We start from the raw sequence: 15770 nt of genomic DNA, 5'->3' as shown, positions 1-15770 counted from the left end.
TCATTGAGCTCTGGAAAGTGAATTAACAATTTTGAAATTTTACAGACTGTATCTATAGATCACACTATATCTCACTAGAACTCTGTATTTTTTCTTTTACAACATTTCCCCAAAATAAAATAGCTTTGGTTAACATTAGGTATATATATCCTCCCTACACAGAGCAGAAATCACAGCTGCCTTGAGTCTGTTAAAAATGTATAGGCCTAGCTAAAATAAAATTTAAAAGGAAAACTATCCAAGGTGGCTTCACTTGTCTTCATTTCTTCCAAGTCCTATTTTTACTTATCTTGCATGCTTTTACTCCCTGCTGGACTATTGGAGTGTTAACATTTCAGTATCTGAATTGTCTGCCCAGATGAGAGCAGTAAAGTGCATTAAAATTTGCTTAAGAAACTGGTGGTGCAGCTTCAACAGTTGTCATCCAAAGTATGATCGTATTAAACAGATTTAGCCTGGGTCAAAAAGGCCAACATGGTCCAAGTTTTGCCTACAATAGTTTTAACCCTTGGACAAAAGGCCCTTTTCACAACTAGGAAGAAACATTTTTCAGCTGTGAAAACTGCTTTTCATTAGCACAAAACCCTATAATTTTTCAGACTTAAGAGGGAACAGCAAAAAGTAGAATACTTGCTCATTTTACTTTTGGGATAAGCATTTTTTTATAGCACTACATGTGAAGAAAAACATTTAGTGTAATGTATGCAATATAGCTGGTCCAAAACTGGAATTTCCATCCCATAGGAAATGCCGACATTTCAACATGTGTTTTCATTTTGAATTGGGATGAAAAGTCAAAACATCAATATCTATATATATATTGCATAATGGAAAGCTCCACAATTTTTTGATTTGGAAATGTTGTAACAATTCAGCTTGGTTTAACACTGAACTCTGTCCATTTGAACCACTGTGGTGCCTCATGGGAACTGTAATTCAGATGCTTCATGTCCCCGTTCTCCTCTAGGGGCTGGGCTCCCTGGGTGGACTGGATCTCAGAGGATGTAGCTCAATCATGGAACTCCCATGATTCATTGCAGTGGTTCAACCAGAGAGGAGACCATGATGCATAATGAGAGATATAGTCCAGCCAGATGGCCCATACAGGAGAAAAAGGAGAATTGGAGCATGAGACACTTGAACTTTAACTCTCATGATGGACCAGGGCAGTTCAAACTTTCACAGCTTAATAATGAACTCACCCAAAATCAAATGTTTCTACTGGGTTCAACAAATGGAAATATTTTGATTCAGGACAATCCCACCCACAGTGAAATATTTCATTTCAATTTTCCCAATGGAGATTCAAAAAATTTCAGCAAAATTAAAATTTTCCCACAGAAATTTTTGATTTTGCGGAAACTGAATTATCTGTCAAAAAAAAATGATGGAAAATTCCTGATTATTTTTCATTTGTAGCAGTACTTTGAGAATGATGATGATTTTTTAAAATCTTTTATGAGTAGGATATGTCAGATACAAGGAAAGCAGAAACTTGGATCCAAAGTGGGCCTCAACATGGCCCGCATTTGTGAACATGGAGCTTTGTGCATTCAGAACTCACCTATATACTAGCAGCTGCACACACTGGTGAGTGGATCTGCATATGTAAAAATCCATTTGTTGTATTAAGATTTTTGTGTGTGAATTCTAGCAGCGTGGCACACAAGTGATAGATTCTGTAAAAATAAATAGAGGATGGATTTTGATGAAAGAATCAGAGGAACTTCCCCTCCCTTGTAGTACTTACTAAAAAGTGTAGTCCAGTCAACTTCAATGGGATTATTCATATGAGCTAGTATTTCTCAACCTGAGTAAGCACTTCTCAACCTGAGTAAGTGTGGCAGAATCAAGCCCTATGTTTTTAGACAGATATTTGGAAGAAATATCAACAGAAATTAATTTTCTCAATTTTTTCATGTTTTGTGTTAGAACTTTTCTTTGCAAAAATGATTTGATAATCCAGATCTGACATCTGACAACATTTCAAAGCAACTGACTGAGTGGAAAAAAATAAAATATTACTTACCATGGCACTGATTTCAATGATTGAAAGACTGGGAATGGAGGGTGGATTTTTCCTGAATTAACAATGTATTCCAGTCAATGCATCAGGTGCACAATATGCAATATATTGAAATACTAACTATTTATGATGGGAGAAACTCAACAGGATTGGAGATCAAGTTCAGATGATGATTGCCCAAACTTCCTTTGTTTGATAGCTGTGCTGGAAAATTCTCCAGAATAGATGTTTTCATGAAATTTCCAGCACTTCCTGTTCCAATCGTCTCAGAAATGTCTTAAAATTAGCCTTTATCATGGTATTATGATACTTTCTTTTATTCCCCCCAACATTTTTGAAACCCACTAAATAAAACTTAAAAATATTGAGGAGATGGGTGTTGCCAAAAGCTTACAAAGTTTAAGAATGATTTGTGATTGGTTAAGTTTTGAGATGATTGTCTTTCATTCTAACCATTTAAGTACCACCAACTATTCACATACCATTATACGGGGGTTAATCAATTTGCTATAAAACTGAAGAGGATAATCTGAACTGGTTGGTTAAATTTGTAAGCAACTGGAGTCCCAAAAATTTCACAAGAATTGGAATTGGCAAGTGTTTCTTTCATACATTAATTTGGAAAAGAATTTGCAGTCAGATGAACTCATCCTTTTCTTTTCCTAGACATCAGAAATAGACAAGCAAGCAGATGTATGTACATCCCACACAACAAAGGAACTTTAATGGGATCACCCCAAGTCACTAGAGAGCCTTGATACATTTTCTTCAATTGAAGAAGCCACTGCTCAGTGAGATATAATTATATCTTTTATTCCTCTTCTTAAAGATGCTTCACAAAAATTAGAAAGGACTGCAACTTCAACATAACAGATATTGTCGTCACTGGTAAGATAATGGTGAATTTAAAATTAAATACAATGAATGCACTAGAGCAGAGATTTAAATTAAGAATTCAGAGGCAGAGATCAGACTGAGCTAAAGTTCTGACAATGGCTAGTGAATGACATACTGTATATTTAGTCAAGAGTGTAGTTCTTCTCCTGCTAGGAGTCATAATCCTACACATGCCAACTCTAATTAGCATGTGTGTGTGCATGAGGCGGTCAAGTCAGCTCTAATTGTGGCTTGTTTAACCTGAGCATTTAAAGAGCTGACCTCTTCCAATGAGGAAGCTTTTCAAGATATCCCACTTTGAAATGGCTGAAGTACTCCTTCAGTAACTTTGTTTTAGGTTGATTGTGCTTCCCCCCTTTTTAGAAATCATTCAGTCCAGAATCACACTGGTATGAAGAGAAGTTTACAGACGTTACCATAAAACTATAGCTACACCATGATTTAAACTGAGTTGCCAAATTCTGCACCGACTCACACCCTGCCCAAGCCCAGTGGGTCCCACAGCCCAGGATTTGGCCCCAAATCTTAACTAGAATACACAGTTATGGGTGGAGAGTCTTGAGCATTCAGAGTTGCTCTTGTTGGCACAGGAGAGAACCCATTTAGTTCTATAAATGTGATCAAAAATATATCGAGACTTAAGAGAAAAAAATATAAAAAAAAACTTGAAGCTGCAAAACTAGAAGAATGACTGACCCACATGTGCGACATTTCATCAACATCAGGCTTAGTTTGGTGTGTGTTCACTTCTATAACCAACCAAATCAAAGGCAAGATTGTCACTTACACTTATGTGGTCAGACAGGACAGCATTCGGCGTAAAACCCCTCACAATGCCCTGTGTGGTCTGCCTGGATTGTGACAGCGCACAGGGTTAGGGAGAGCAAGCTTCCCATAGCTGCTATTCCTGCTCAGAGTAAAATGATCATGATAGGGCAGGGAGTGAGTGGAGCCTTGGCTTTGCCTCCCCATCATGCCTGCCAATGTGATGGAGGCAGTAAGTTGCAGTCTTTTCAGGGCAGCAGTAATTTACTTCCTCATGGGAGCAAGGATGGGGATCAGGATAGGACTGTGACTCAATCACAATTTCTTCCTAGGGCTTCTCCTAGGAGGACGTAGCTATGCATGGCCTCATACTCAGGGTAAGAGTTGGTCATAATCTAGCCTAAGCATTATATTATTTATATTATTGATATATATATATCAATCACACACACACTTACTTCATACATTGGATACTTACTAAAACTAAATTAAAACTAATTTTTTGTATAGGCCCTGATCCTGCAATTAGATCCGTGAGGGCAGATCCCATGTCTATGGGACTTGGGTGTAAGGGTCTGTCTATACAGGATCAGAGTCGAACAAGTGCAGTTTTGTCAACTATCTTGATTTTATCACAAGTCTTGTAACAGTTGGTATTTTTCTTAAAGCCCTAGTTCCTGGAGCCCTATGATTCCATGACAGCTTCAGTATTTTCTTTCTTTCTTAAAAAGTAAGCTTCTAGTCTTCATAGTTGTTAAGAAAAGCTTGAAAACATGAACACCCTCCCCCCCCCCCAAGAACTGTATTTTAAAAATTTCATGATGGGGGACTGGCTCATGCTTTTCAAATGCTTGGAGTTGGCAATACTGCTAATGTCACTTACAGAAAATAATTTTAATAAGTAACCAACAGCAGGATCAGGGCCTAAGTCTGTACAGAAACACAGCAGGAATAATCAGCAGGAATAATAATTAATAGTTATTCATTAGGGCACTACGTAAGGATGAGCATAGGCGCCATCAAATCCTGAGATCTAATCTGAGCTCTGGTACATGCTCCCCACTGTGGTCTCTGGCAAGCCATTTAACTTCTCTGCTTCAGTTTTGTTACATACATTGAGAAGTATGTTATTTACTTCATTATACAATGTTGTGAGGATTAATTAAGATTTGTACAACACAGTGAAGGTGTAAGGAATGTTAAGTATTAATTGTTACCATCCCAGCTTCCACATTTCTTTGGTCATGTACCGAGAGTAACAGTACTGCTGTTTTTCTAACTTGGCTTTTATCATACCACTGAGCCTGCTGTGTCATCTCTCAGATTACTAGGAGATTTTAATTAATATGCTAAAACTCAACATAAAAGTGAAAAACTAGCAGCTTTGTATATCTCCGGTTTTGCAAACACCTAAAAAATAGCCTTTCCTCCGAAAGAAGTGTAACGTGAGTTTATCCTAGATAGGTGTGCAAGTGACTCAAGAGCCTGCTCACAAGGATAGCTTCAAAACACATCCCCAGAGCTTCTGACAAGATTGTTGGTAACCGCAAAAGAAATAATGAAAAGAATGATGAATGCCTCAAGTTTCTTTGCATCAGCCTGGGAAAACCTTCCAAGCATTAAAAACCTAGCTAAGCCACTAAACTCTGGATATGATATTTGATAATTATCATGATGAATATTCCAGCTCCACAGCTGACTTCAGAAATACTGACAGAATTTAGACAAACTATGCACAGAACAAGTTCAGCATGGAGAGTTTTATACTGCAACCTTGTAACATAAGCGCAAATAGAATAGTCCAAAACCTTCCAGAGCTTTACTGTTACGGAGTCAAACATAATCGTCACAAAAGTAACAAAAACTACTTATCCAGTATAAATCAGAAAAGAGAATAAAGATAATTTCTTGAAAGAAGCGTGAATAATTAAATAAGTTTGAATGAAAGAGGTTTTTTGAATCCTTTCCAAAGGAGGCAAATTTGACATTTTTTCCATTTAAATATAGGTGTTCTAAGTTGGTGCTGATAATAAATCATCCATGACTACAGTATTATAAGTGTTACTGTAGGTGAGCTAATAAAAAGTTGTTGCTGAAGTTATGGCTGACGGAGGGAGAACTGCTCAAGACTGTTACATAAATTATACTTGACAGCTTTGACTATCTAAGAGAAGCAGCATCCTGACTTTTGGCTGCCTACTAATCTGCTCACTGTATATTCACGGTAGTCCAGTTTCAACAGATCATACAGTTCTCATAGGGTGAATGCATTTAGCAACAAGAAACATTTTCAGTACTGTCTGTTTCTTGTACAGCCAGGTCTAAAAGGCACTTCTGATAGCTGGTAAGAACATGAAGGGTGCTAACTCAGCATGGACTAATTCAAAGCAGGCAATAAAGGCTCTGTGCCTTATTCTGATTTCAGTTAAACCTGTGGAAATGAGAAGCAATGCCAGTGAAGTCAGTGAAATCACACTGGTGTAAGTGAGATCAGAATGAGAGCCTCTATTCTGTGCTAGCTAACTGAAAAACTTATTTGTGCAGAAAATCATGCCATGTCTCACGGAGATGGCTGCCTCACCAAAGGGACTGAATGATGGAAACAATACAAAAGGAAAATGCAAGGGATTTAAGTAGCAAGGAATCAAAAGAGGAAAAAGGAACATAACACTATCTCAAGTGCTGATTGAACTGTAAATGATCAGCCCAGTAGCTATGCTTTATCAGGCAATAAAGTCAAACTGCACAATGACTAAAGAACAACTGCTTTCTTGTCTGGTGAAGGCTGCAAGACTTGCTCAGGTGAGGGTCTCAAGTCCTAGACAAGAAGGCTCAGGTTGTATCACTTTCTCATATCCCATATTGAGTGGGATCCCGCAGGGATCTGTCCTGGTCCGGTTCTATTCAGTATCTACATAAACGATTTGGAAAACGGCACAGAGAGTGCACTTATAAAGTTTGCAGATGACATCAAGCTGGGAGGGATAGCAAGGGTTTTGGAGGATAGGATTAGAATTCAAAATGATTGTGACAAACTGGAGAAATAGTCTGAAATGTATAGGATGAAATTCAATAAGGGCAATCTCAAAGTACTACACTCAGGAAGGAATAATCAAATTGCACAAACACAAAATGGGAAAGGACTGCCTAGGAAGGAATACTGCAGAAAAGGATCTGAGGGTTTACAGTGGATTATAAATGAAGTGCGTCAACAATACAATGCTGTTGCAAACGAACATCATTCTGGGATATATTGGCAGGAGTGTTGTAAGCAAGACACTAAAAGTAATTCTTCACTTTACTCAGCACTGATAAGGCCTCAACTGGAGTACTGGGCACCACACTTTGGGAAGATGTGGACAAATTGGAGAAAGTCAAAAGAAGAGAAACATCATGATTAAAGGTCTAGAAAACTTGACCTACATGGAAAGATTGAAAAAATTGAGTTTGTTTAGTCTGGAGAAGAGAAGACTGAGAGGGGACACGATGATAGTCTTCAAGTACGTAAAAGGTTGTTATAAAGAGGAAGGTGATAAATTGTTCTCCTTAACCACTGAGGACAGGACAAGCAGTAATGGGCTGAAATTGAAGCAAGAGAAATTTAAGTTAGACATTAGGAAAAAACTTCCTAACTGTAATGGTAGTTAAGAACAGGAACAAGTTACCTAGAGAGTTTGTGGAATCTCCATCATTGGAGGTTTTTAAGAACTGGTCAGACAAACACCTGTCAGGGATGGTCTAGATCAAGAGTGCCCATCCTATGATCTGTGGGCCATACATGGCCCATCAGAGCATTTCAGAAGGTCCACAGCCTGCTTCAACACAATATACTAACAGCTGATTCGTTAGCATTTTGTCATGTTTATATCATTGTCATTTACAAAAGTGTGTAAATAGACAAGACTGTACATAGAAACAAGCTGAACTTAAAATATAAATCAATACAGGTGACTTTAAATCTTATTAAAATACATGGAATCCATTTGGCACACACAAGGTTGCGCTCAGGTTTATGTGGCCTTCCTGTGTAATAAAGTTGGGCACCACTGGTCTAGATAATACTTAGTCCTGCCTCAGTGCAGGAGACTGGACTAGATGATCTATCACGAGTCCCTTCCAGTCCTAAATTTCTATGATTTCAATAATTTCTATGTCAATCAGTAAAAACCTCATTAATACTAGAGCTGAATAAGTAATCTTAGGGCCAGACTGTGCCTATCTTACTCACATTGGTAGATAGTTACTCACACTGAAGACAACAGAGGTCAGTCTACTCCTATAATTGCTCCCCTGTCTGCAGACAGGAACCACAGCCTACCCCCTCATGAAAAATCAACTCCTTTTTCTTCTCATAACCGAATGGCAAAATTCTTGAATTTATTATTTTAAATTCTTTGCAATGGGAACTTTGCCTGAATAAGGGCAAAGAACTGAGGAAGAACTTCATGATTTGGCTTAATAAGAACACAGCGCACACACTTTTCTGCTTTGCGTATTTTCATTGGAAGCACTTTATCATTCCCCTCTCCCTAATCCAAATGCAAATTAAGTACCTGGTTTGTTTAAATTAGCCAAAGAAACAGATACATGGGCCCCATGCATGTCCCACTGACCTCAATGGTATGGGATCAGGGTTATGATGTATATCTGTTAGCACAACTAGGTCCTAAGTAATAGTTACAATATTACAGCCTAAAAATTTTAGAGCATCATCAAAACCTCAGTCTTTATTCTGTGTTGAAAGCTTTCTGAGGAAACACTAAACATGGTAAGGAAGTTGATAAAAGAAACATGATCTGATAAAACACGTCTATGTATAAAAACAAAGAATCACTAATTTTTGTCCCTCCTCCAACCAAAGCCATCTTTTTCTTTCAGCTGCTAGATGCAATACCATGAATCCAGAGGGGCTTTTCAGCTACAAGGCACTTGCTACCACAGCTAACTGGAGAAGAAAAAACCTGCTTCTAGGGAGGAGACATGTTCTTTTGTAAACAAACAGCAGAATAAAGATATATATACTGTACATCTTTCTCAAAATACTGGCTTAGGGCCTGATCCAAAGCCCACTAGAGTCCATAGAAAGATTTTCATTGCCTTCAGTGGGCTTTGGATCACAGCCATCTTTAAGAACTGAGTGTCTAGTTGTGGTTTTAATTGTATCGAATAAAATGGTAATGGTAAAATGCGATTGGCAGATTAGGTACAAAAACGAAGGGCCAGGTTCTGCCACCCTTACCTGCATTAAGCAGTACCTTAACTAGCAAGTAGTGCTATTGAAATCAGGGGAACTCTTAATGGAGTAAGGTATTAGCTAATATGAGCAAGTGTCAGAATTGGGCTCTAAATAAATGTGGACTCTCATCCTTTATAAAACAGGAGGAGAAGCTCCTCATTACTACGGACCTGCTCTTGCGACTCATAACTTATGCTAAGTTGTATCCTACTTAGAGAGTGTTCTCCTTGATTGTATTTAAATCCCAGCATGTTTTGAGGTAAAATATGATGCAGATGTATAAATTAACAAGACAAACTCTGCTTCACTAGTGAGTCCTGTTTACCATGGACCCAACTCTATCATGCTTATAATAATTACCCTGGGACTATTCACAGGGTAACTCAATGACATAAATAAGAGGCTACACAAACATGAACGGAAATTCATACTGTATTGCTGTTTGAGACACTCTGTGGTTCCAGTCCTTCGGTTCAGCTCAGTTGTACTCTCAGGAAGAAGGTGTCTCTATGACATCTTTATCCTCTCCCAATCCTTGGGGCTTCCAGGGGCAAGTGTGGCCCCAGGTGTCAGGTAAAGCAGCCTCAAGATTGTTCTAGGTTATGGCTCCAAGTTGCATCTGGAGATTGCCGGTGTGCTGCAGAGCTCCAGCCAAACTCTTTCCACCTCCTCCACATACGTCCCTTATCTGGGGAGATGGGGTGGCATAGGGCTGGATGCATTGCTTTTACAACACTTGTGGATTCCCTTGCATTATGGGTAATTTTAGTCTGCTTGAATCAGCTTTATACTGTCTGTAGTCAAGTGGAGCGCCTACCACTGAGCCGCAGGGGGAGGGACCACTCTCTAAACCCAGGTGGGCAGAGCCAGGCAATGCTTGCCCCTCCCACCCAAAGTCAAGAGGTGGGACAGGAAGTATAAAGGGCGAGTCCTGGAGCTCAGTTGGGCTGTAGCCGTCAGAGGAAACAGACACCTTCTGCCCACTTCCGAGCCTGGAGACCGAAGGGGAGCTCCGCCAAGCTGAGGACTGGCCAGAGTGGCTGGAGTCGCCAGCAGACCGAGACATTGAGGAGTCGCTGGGACGGCCACTGGCTACCAATCCTGAGGAGTCGGAGGACACTCAATGGATCCAGTACAACCTGAGAGGAGGGTAGGAAGTGGCCCAGGGGTAGCTGACCTCAGTCTGGCTGCATCGCTGCCTAACCTGCAGTTAGCGTGTTGCAGCTGGATTCCCCACTGACCCAGTGGTGGAACACTCCACCACTGTTAGGGCCCTGGCCTGGGGTCCAGTGGAGTCGGGTGGGCCCAGGTCCACCTACCCCCTGCCATCCCACCTCTGGGTTGGTAGCCTCCCATCTCTAGGCCAAAAGGCCCGCATTTGTCAGCCATCTGCCGGAGCTAGGATGCCTGACCCTTTGCTTCTCTGTCCTGATAACAGGCCAGAGCCAGACTGTTTGTTGCCCCGCCCTGCCTGAAGGTCTGGGTCCAGAGACTCTTTTGCTGCACTGCCCTGACTACAGCCAGAGCCATTGATAGCAGAGCCCTGAACAAATTTCCTGACTGTGGGCGATGTCCATTGATGAAGTGAGGCAAGGCAGCTTCCCACTGAGCCAGAGCGGGAGGACCACCGCTAACGCACTACATTGCCACATTAGCACTAATCAGATTTCACAGGGAGCTCAAAATCTAGCATCCTGTCTTAGCAGCAAATAACTTGCATGCGAAAAAACCCAATGTGGTTACAGAAATCTGGCTGAGGGCAGAATATAGCCCACTGTTCTAATATATGGAGCATGGATATGTTCAGGTAGAGATTTGATGTACATTTTATGGAAGGTGACTTAGTCCTTGTTTGAGTCTGAGCCCATTGTTTTCCAACGATTCTAATACTTTAAATAGTTTTCCTTTTAAAAACCCTTATACTAAATTATTACATATAACATATGGAGAGAAGCTTGGCAATGCTGCTCGTGACAGATGTGAAGCTGATATGTAATAATGTTCTGAACGCTGTACGTGACCTGGTCTGTGAGGGGGTAATGGAATGTTTATTATGTGTCTGTGTAAGCTACTGAACTGTCTCTATGCCCAGAGTCTGGATCAGGCCTTTTCCCCTCTGGGCTTCATTTACTGGTGGTGCTGGCAATCTTCAGAAAAATCCCCAAAATAAATAGTTCAACATTAATTCAACAGCTGCACAATTCCCCTGATCCAGGGCTTCCTTGCCAGAGTTTACATGCCTCTGGCAGCTCTTCCTCAGTCCCCATAGAGGCTGTCTGCCTGAAAATCTCCCCCTCCCGCCCCACTCCCAGAGCCAACCTGCTTCCTACAGAAAGCCTCCTCAGTTCAACCTTTATAGGTATCACCTGACCTCTTCCCTGCTGGGTCTGATTATCACCTCTACCAGGCCCAAATACCGGTCCTTAATGGCACTCCGCCTAGAACAGAGCTGGCTAGCCCCAGGCCCACTAGCTCTAAAAAGGGCAGCCTCTAATACTTGAATTCAATGGGGTCTATACAGGAAGACAACAAAATAGCTTCCCAAATAGGAACACCGAAGCACACACTTAAAAGACAGTGGCATCCTTCCAGTCTCTAGGGGGAAGTGACACGGCTCTTTTGTCAGGCTGGGAGTCTAGAGATCAAAAGGGTTATAAAGAATTAAAAAGTTGTCTTGATCCCTGCAAAGGGTGGTGAGTCACCGGGAGCTGTCCAGGGAGCATCAGTGAGCTTTGACAGGGAGACAAGCTGACAGAAAGAGGCTCTGTGGGACAGTTTATAGGAAGCTAGTTCTTCCTGTCCCCACATGGAAGATGGTTAAACACCTGGTAAGCCAGACACATGTGTAGTGGGCTATATTGTTTTTATGATACATTTTCTAGAAATGCTTCTGTTCTAAATAAATGCTATTTTACTTTAAGGAGGCTGTTTGGTCTCTAATTACCATGGTCATTGCCCCCAGAGAGCACAGAACTGCAGGGGCTGAGCCTAAAGTTATGCCTATACTTATGGCTGCGTGTAGACAACAGACGCTACACATGTAGGTACGTGCCACAGGCTGCATCCACAATTGTCACTGTGGTGTATTGCTACACACTGCAGTGAAAGGCTCCAGCAGCTCTTCGCTGCAGGACACAGCAGGACACTACACTGCAACGGCGTAGACATGGGAGGGACTGCTTGGGTGTGTAGAGAGCCGTATGGAGTATATACCCTGCGGGTTCTGGAGCATAGGGCACTCTACTCACCTAAGTTGTGCCTCACAGTCTATTTATAACAGCGCTAGTTGGGGCGTGCAGTCTGTGTATTGCACATACCGCCATAAGTGTAGATATACCTTTAGTCAGGCCGGCTGAGGCAATTGTGGTTAGTACCTGGACACTGCCACCTAGGACCCAGTCAGAGTGGGAGAATCACATAATTGATATGAAGTGATGGCCCATGGCCTGAGACTGTAGGGGGGGTGCACTCATTGGGAATCAGAAGGCAGTTTGCCTGGTAACTGAGACAGTGCTAAGTGTGTTTGAATAAACTAACTTTTAGAGCCTAAACCCACTGATAATGTCCTTGGAAAGCTGTTTAATATGCCTGTTGAGCATGACTTTTTTCCCTTTTTTTTTTTTTTCCTGCTGTGAATGTGTGGCCAATTCAAACACAGTGGGCTCTCTTTGTATCTCCCGGTCTTCTGCTACAGCTTTGTGAGGTTTCTGCACTGCACTTTGTGAGGAGCTCGTTAGCCAGCCCCAGTAGCCGTTTTTTACAAACAAATTCATGACAAAGAGGAAGAAAACATGAACAATAGACAAGCATGACAGAGAATCAGACAGGATTTTGGTAGCTTCATGGTAAGCTGGAGAGGTACGGTGATTAGGTGATCCTCTCCCTGACCTTCTCCCTCCAACTTCCTCAGTTAGTTCAAGGTCAGGCATTTTTAACCTTCTCACTAGTTTTCCCATCAGCCATTCCTCTTGCAGCAACTTTTAAAGAAGGGTGGGGGGGAGAGACATGCAAGGAGACAAGAAAAGGACCTGATGTTTTAGCTAGAGCCAACTTTTCTGTACACTTAGTCCCTGCTGTTTGTATACTTCCCTCACCAAACATTTTCCTGAGCAGGCATTTGAAAGGGAATGAGTCCTATATCCCTCTATCAGATATGATTATTGTGTCGAGTAGGCAACAGGCCTTTCTTACAAACAACAAAAACACATCTAAAATACTCACACGCTTCTATTCAGCCCTTTTGTATTTTACAGAACAAATAAAACAACAGGGTTTACAAGACCCAACCAATTTTACCATTGTCCTCCCCTCTTTCTATTCACCTAGACAAGAACAAAGGGTTTTATGTAAGGTCAAAGGAAAATTCAACTAGGAAGAAAAAAACCAAGGAAGTGAAAAAAAGAGGTGACTCATAGTTGGCCAGCAAAGAAAAAGGCAGAAGAAATTCTTCTTTGTTCCTCATTCAGAGTGAAGTTAGAATGACATTGAAAGCTGCAGGGTGATAGTTACTGCCTTAAAGAGTGATGTAGTTGCAGTAATACCCAATAACTACCAAACCCCTTCATACTCACATACAACAGTCAATTAATCTCCCAGTTCATAGATGCAAACCCTTATAACTAGGTAAATATAATCTAGGGTGGGGGGAAGGAAGGAGGAGTTCCCATCCAATACAACTTTAAAAGCTCCAGAAGTCTTGAACATCACTCAGAAGAAACACAGGATAACCAGTTGAGGAAACTGGCCCTTAGGTTTAACCTGAAAAGTACAGACCTTCCTCATTGACATATTCTTCTCCCCATTCCACACCCTTCCCAAACAAACAAGGCCTTTCACTGGAGAATTTTAAAAAAGAAGCCAGTCCAGGGTCTACTGATTACATTGTGAAGCTACTAAGAACTGGAAGCCTCTCCTGGCTTTCCATGGTTTGCAAACCTCCTGAGCTACTGTTTTGGTTTGCAGGATTCAGTGAAGTAGTTTGAATTTCAGACCTTCCACCACCATTTATAATTTAAAATCTTTTCTCACCTCCTCATTCTCCAATTTTTTTGACAAAAAAAATCTAACTAAAGGGAAGCCGGTACATGGTATTTATCTTTTCATCAGAATTTTTCTATTGACTCTTCCTCCCTGCTCATTTGTCACAGTCTTTGTTTTTCACTCTTCCTACTCTGTGCTCCAGTTTAATCCTTTTTTTTAAATTGGATATCTTCTCAATTCCAAGTGAAACAGGAACTCAAAAATAATGAAATATGCACCAAACTTGCAAATGCTTGACCTCAAATGGGTCCAAATTTAAGCACAAAGCATTTCCCCAACCCTAGTGATGAAATGGTTAGTTCCTCACATTCTCTCCTGTAACTTTTTGTGTGCTAGTAGAGTTCACATTTTCAGATCAGGAAAGAGAACAGCTTTAAATGACAGAAACTGGGCCAAATTAATCCCTGGTGACTCACTGATTTCAATGTCATTATCATAGGGATGAACATGGGCCAATACCTATAAATGTTATTGTCCATATACTGTCTCTCTTTTAATGAATGTTTTAAATACCATCATCAGACACATGATTTGGGCAACAAACCCTTGCCACTGGTTTAATGCACTTCGAGAAAAATAATAAAGTGCTTAAATAAACATTACTAGAAAAAACAAACAAAATAGATTATTTAAAACATCATACATGGAAAACATATTAAAGTACACACTATGTTTTAAAAAGAAAAGGAGACAGTTAAAGGAATGACAGTCTTGTGTTGGAGGTAGGTAGATAAAAATTTACAATTAGGTAAACTCAAAAGAACTTCGCCTCTTAGGAGCAAATATGCAAAATCTTGTTTTATATATAAATCATGTTCACGTTGTAGGTAAACAAATGTGGGGTTGAGGAATGGACACTTTGGGTCAAATTTCAGTGGGATTACCTATCCCTTAATCATCAGGCAATTAATTTTAAATATTTACATGTATTAAATATGCGTTGGTTGATAAAATATACTATGTAGTGTTAGCTTTTATAGCCTACAGTATTATAAACTTTAACAACAAGAAAGGAAACACTGGGTGATTTATATATGGTAAAAAACAGACTCTTACCTACATCCCAAGTAACGGGATTATTCTCTTCCATCTCTTTTTTTCCAATGACATACCAAATGCATGCCATCCAGTGAGCAAGCAATGCAAACATAGACATAAGAAGTGTGAGGACAATTGTGCTGTGCTGGGAATAACGATCCAGCTTCTGAAGAAGACGTAAAAGACGCAGCAATCGGACAGTCTTTAGGAGGTGGACAAGGGACACCTAGGAAAATAGATGAAGCAAAAGAATTTTCAGCACTGGTGAAATAAACTAGACAAAGTTGTGGTTTAGTGGAAGGAAGTCCTCTTCCCCCCACCCAAGTTCTATGAAATTTCCTTGCCACATGCACACACAACTTGGTTACTCAGTGCATGCGTTGAGTTCAAACAGTGGCTAAGCCAGTACAATTTTTTTAAAACTGAGTGTGTTTGTATATATATTTTGTTTATTTGACTGCAGCCAAACTGATTTCAAAACACAGATGGCCTCAATCTTTGGCCTTGCTTTGTGTGCAGCACGAGGCCTCGGGTTTCACTTAAGTATTGCATTTAGGCAAACCCCTCAACCAAAAAACAAAATGAGCTAAACTAACCAAATTTCACATGGCTCCAACATGAAGAAACAAACTGCCCCATTTTTGTAATAATGTTCGATTACTGCTAACAAAGAGCCAAACGGCATGATTAAAAAAACCCCACTGGGCCAAAGTCAATAGCGTTACATGTGGGCAGGGCCAGCTCTAGCATTTTTGCCGCCCCAAGCAG

At 40.6% G+C, this 15770-nt stretch overlaps 1 protein-coding gene across 2 annotated transcripts in view; it reads right to left on the bottom strand.

The window, feature by feature from the left end:
- The window catches only part of KCNH8 (potassium voltage-gated channel subfamily H member 8), a 356652-nt gene that overhangs the window by 99899 nt on the left and 240983 nt on the right, over window positions 1–15770 (bottom strand). For both annotated transcript variants that reach the window (XM_008170570.3, XM_065583465.1), the window contains one exon: window positions 15021–15228. In XM_008170570.3, the coding sequence (XP_008168792.2) occupies window positions 15021–15228 (208 nt within the window). The remainder of the gene's footprint in view (window positions 1–15020; window positions 15229–15770) is intronic.

The sequence above is a fragment of the Chrysemys picta genome, chromosome 2, assembly GCF_011386835.1.
Source record: "Chrysemys picta bellii isolate R12L10 chromosome 2, ASM1138683v2, whole genome shotgun sequence".
In the NCBI taxonomy this organism is placed as follows: Eukaryota; Metazoa; Chordata; order Testudines; family Emydidae; genus Chrysemys; species Chrysemys picta.
This window is presented reverse-complemented; position numbering and strand designations above follow the sequence as displayed.